The 4,707-nt window shown below is 51.6% G+C and overlaps 1 protein-coding gene across 1 annotated transcript in view; it reads left to right on the top strand.

The window, feature by feature from the left end:
- Nucleotides 1-3,148: 3,148 nt before the first annotated feature.
- The window catches only part of RPL4 (ribosomal protein L4), a 7,969-nt gene continuing 6,410 nt past the window's right edge, over nucleotides 3,149-4,707 (top strand). Inside the window, exons 1-2 of the mRNA XM_014518263.1 lie at nucleotides 3,149-3,365; nucleotides 4,440-4,476. Of these exons, the coding sequence (XP_014373749.1) occupies nucleotides 3,149-3,365; nucleotides 4,440-4,476 (254 nt within the window). The remainder of the gene's footprint in view (nucleotides 3,366-4,439; nucleotides 4,477-4,707) is intronic.

Below are 4,707 nucleotides of genomic sequence, written 5' to 3'. Positions count from 1 at the left end.
AAATTCTGAAAAATAAATGATATATTAACTTTTTTCCTACCCAAATACTACACTCATCTGTAAAAGCCAAAATAAGCCTCAAATATCAGTGTAATATATTGGACACTGTTACCTTCTATGTATGATAAAGACAACTCAGCTTGAAGTGTCATCTTTGAAGCTGATATTCTCTACAACTTTTTAAATAAGTAGGGTTAGCTAATTTAACAACCTGCAAAGTTTCACATTTAACTCCTGCCAGCGTCTCCCTGACCGTTTCCGTGGTTTCACAACCATAGCACCTGATCCTGCAGACCCGTACTAGAGTTAACAGTTCTCCAGTTCAGAAAATCTAAACAATATATTTCCATTCTTTCAAAATGTTTTTCTTTGTCTTGTTGTACACGAGATACAAACAAAGCAGCAATATAACAATAAATAAATAAATAAATAAATAAATAGATGACAGGTGAATTCAACAAACAGAAAATATTTTAAAAATCCTATTATTCACCAATCTCTCAGCTACATTAAACTTAAGCATTATTTGCAATGATAGCAAGTAGTAACTGTTCAGATGGAAGAACAGTATTTGACAGATAGCGCCCCTTTAAACGCTCATCTTGAAAGATCCCAATGCACTTTACAGGCTGTGTGTACATATCACTGAGCTACACCTGGAAGGCAGAAGCAAAAGTACTAAGTATCTAGAAGGGTGATCTTTGTTAATGATCAAAACAGGTTTCAGATCTCATCCAAAATGCCAAGGCATCTGAACAGAGAAAAAACAGCACTCATTCTATTCAGGGTCTCCTTCCAGACCCATTTGTGTTAGCAGAACATCTAAAATATTATTTTAGGTAATTTATTTGATATTACAGGTTGCCAGTCAGATAGGATGCAGATCCTAAAATACAGTGGAAGACTGCAAACATCCTATTAGGCCTCCCTAAGACTTGTGCTTTTGGATCCACTGTAATTATGATTGCTATTTAACTTGAGTGAACTAATGCAACTGTACCTCCTAATGTGTAACCTGTGTCACAGGGTACTCAACATTTCTTTTTTGTGATACCCTGCTCTATGGGCAGTCTGCCCAGCTCTTGCCCACCATGCCTTGATGTTAGTTATTATACAGAATGCAGACAGCTGCCCTGGTCTTATTACAATGACCACCCGGATTGTGATCCCGGCCTTACGGGCCAATTCCACGGCTCCATACCTCCCCTATACCATGTCCCATGCCTCGCAGATGGCATCCTTACTGATGTTCTACCACTTGCTGATGCAGCCCCCCTTTGGGCCTTCCAACCCCTTGGCCTTTCTCAGCCCCACTCCAGACCTCAGACCTCTTGGTCTCTCCACACAGCCCCTTCCTGGGCTGCCAGACCCCTCGGTCTCCCTCTCAGCTCCACTTGGGTTTCCAGACCCCTTGGTCTCTCCTCTGGCTGCTCTCTGAGCTCTCACACCTCTCAGTCTCGCACAACCACTCCCTGGGCTACCAGGATCATTGGTCTCCCTCCTGGCCCCTCTCCAAGCCACCAGCACCTTTTTGCCCTCTTGTCCTGGACCCTTTTAATTCTCCACTTTCCCGGACACTCTCCAAGCCCTCGGACCCCTCTGGTCCTGCACTCTATCCCCCGGCCCCTCGCTGGGCCACTGGACCCACATGGTCCTGATCTTCCTTGCCAACTGCTTTTCTGTTGGGGTGTGCTCCCCTAGCCTTCCCCCTCCATAGGGTAACCCACAAAACAGTGGGAGCTGAGGTTTTCTGGTGCTCCATCCTCGCAGCAGCCCATGCGTGGCATTTAATGGAGACCACCCCACTACAGGCAGCCTAACCACACTAACCAGCCCCAATAGGGTAGTTTCAGGTCCTACCCAGGACCAGTCTTCAGGCCTACCTGATCTTACTTGTCCCACTCTGGGCTCCCTCTAGATGTCCTATGCCCTTTCTGAGCTGCTAACTACCAGGACCCCTGGCTCTGGCTCCATCTCCCATCCAAGGCCTCCATCTCTGGCCCCCCAGACCACTCTCAGACCCCTTTCCTCGACTGCTCCCCCTCAGATGACCTAGCACCAGCCATCATCATACTGGGCTGCATGCCCCTTGACCTCTTCGCTACGGCCGCATAAGGACCTTCCAGCCTCTCCTGGGCTCTGGCCCCATCTCATGCCCATCAAGAATTCCAGGCTCTCCCGGCTCTGGCAGTCTCTATTCTACCCTTCGGCTCCTCCTGGGCCTTGGCCCCAAATAGGTCAGTTGAAAATCCCAGGGTCAGTCTTCTGGCTGTCAGCCCTCTCATCTCTGTGGGTCCACCCTCTTGGGCCCCTCCATAGATTGCTCCTTCTCTCTGGGCATGCCGAGAGCCCTCCATAGGTCTTCCCCAACACAGCCCCTTCCTTCTGGGCTCATCCAGACCCCTCAATAGCCACCCTCCTCACTGGGTCCCCCCAGCCCCTTCACTAGGTCTCCCAAAGATTCAGCCTCTCACTCAGGGCTCACCTGGTCCCTCAACAGGCCCCTGTGCACTCAGCCCCCTTCTCTGGACCCCCACACTGCATCCCCCAGGAACCTCCTCCATCCCCTTAGTTCTTACACAAACCTCCAGATGTTTTTCTCCTTGCTGGCATTGGGGAGCACCAGCCTTCCTGCTGGCTGATGTTCCCTCACCAGCTCCCAAGATGTTACCCCCAGCCCAACAGCCTTGCCTGCCGGCCCCCGTGTCAGCTGACTGTAATAAGCACGTAGAGCTGGCAGCGATCGGCAGTATGGAAATAGACCGGCTTCATGTCCCCCAGCCTGCTCAGAGGGTGAGGAGGACAGCGCTACAGGGGCTGCCGCAGCAAGGGCCCCATAACGAGCTCCAGAGGGCTGGGGGACATGGGGATGGGTGGGAGGGAGGGACTGCCCTCATGCAGATCCTGATGGATGTCGATGAGGGCAGTGGCAAGCAGGGCAGCCTTAACCTCCTGGAGTAGGAAGAACAGAACATGCAACATGGACACCTCCATGCACCGGGCTAGCACGGCAGGATCTGCCCAGCCCTGCTTGGCACAGTCCGGGAGGTCCCAGATACAAGTGATGGGGGCCAGGACCATCCTCTGGTGCACCTAGGGTACCTCTGTTGGCACCACCAACTGTCGGTTTCTCAGCAGGGGCTCAGCGATGCGGTCAGTTGGACTTGGAGGTGGAGACCAGCCTCCAGGCCCCGAGGAGCTCCTGGTAAAAACCCGGCAGCTCTCCCAGGTCCCGCATGGGAAGCCCTCACAGGTGGAAGAGCTGCTGGTCATACCCCTGAAGACGCTGGAGGAAGGCGTGCCCCAAGTGACTCCATGCCACGTGGCTACCAGCACCATAGAGGAGTCTCTGCAGGGCCTGGATGGTTTGGATAGGGATGATCTTGCCTCAGGCAGGGGGTTGAACCAGATGACCTCTGGAGGTCCCTTCCAGCCTGACTTCTCTATGATATTCTTTGGGGAAAGGGGCATCTGTAGCTATTGGTCATGGGAGTGAGAGGCATGGCCTCTGAACCAGACCTTAAACACAAGAACTGAGAGAGGAACAGTAGGAAAATCCCCTGGTCAGACCCAGTTCACTCCCCCTCTCAGCATCTGCTCTCTGCTGCTGTGTGACACAGGGCCTTTGGGTTCAACAGCTGTTCTAGGTTTCTCCTAAAAGGCTCAACCACTCAATCCATACACAGTGTGGCCCCGGTGCTTCAGGGTGTACACCATGCCCACAACTAGGGATCTACCTAAATCACACTTGAAGTGCACTGTGCAACAGCTCCTTTCATCTTGATCTTTTCACCGCACTGACTGGAAAAGGGCCCCCAGCAGCCCCACGGCTTGCTCCTGATCGGCTGAGAGGCAAAAACCAGTTTTGACTATGCCCTGGTTTTTGCCTCCCAGCTGATCAGCAGCGAGGGGCAGGGCTGCCAGGGCCCCTCTGCCAATCAGCATGAGGAGCAAAAACCTCAGCATATTTAAAACTGCCATTTTGGCCTGCAGGCTAATCAAGAGCAAGCAGCAAGTGGCAGGGCTGCTGGGCCCCTCCACTAATCAGTGGCAGGAGAGGCCTGCAGCAAAAAGAGCAAGATTAAAGCATGCTGGACAGCACACTTCCAGCGCCATTCAGGTCGGAGGTGGACAATTATTTTTGGTTTAATGAGTTTTGGTGAGTTGTCAAGGGCCGCAAGGATAGCCCTGCCCTGGACAGGTGCCCTGCCCCCGGTCACCATCTTGGGACTGGAAGTCCTGCTCCGAACCCCTGACCTTTGCCACCACAAGTCCCTCCCCTTGCCCCCAAAAGTACTCCTTTTGGCAAGAGGGGTTTGCCATCTCGGAACTGGAAAAAAAACAACTAAATCATATACTAAAAATCAAACATGTATTATAACACATTTTATTCCAAAAGATATTTTTGTCCTTATTTACGTGTGTTTGTTTATGTAAAGGTGATCACAAAATAGCTCAAAATAAAGTCTTACTCCTGTAAGTTGTGTGTGGAGGACGGTTGGGGGACTGGATCCACGTGTGGGTGTGTTGTGTGAGGAAGTGGTCTGCGATTGTGTGGGGGGCGGGGTTCAGTGTGTGGAGGGAGGGTGGAGAGGGTATATGGGTGTGATTGTGTGTGGAAAGGGATGGGTGTGGGGTGTGATTGTGTGGGGGGAAGACTGTCTGGAAGTGGGGTGCATGTAGGGGGTGTATGGTTGTGATGGTGTG

The sequence above is a fragment of the Alligator sinensis genome, unplaced genomic scaffold (genome assembly GCF_000455745.1).
Source record: "Alligator sinensis unplaced genomic scaffold, ASM45574v1 scaffold210_2, whole genome shotgun sequence".
Classification (NCBI taxonomy): domain Eukaryota; kingdom Metazoa; phylum Chordata; order Crocodylia; family Alligatoridae; genus Alligator; species Alligator sinensis.
The sequence above is the reverse complement of the archived record's forward strand: the minus strand, read 5'-3'. Positions and strand labels throughout refer to the sequence as shown.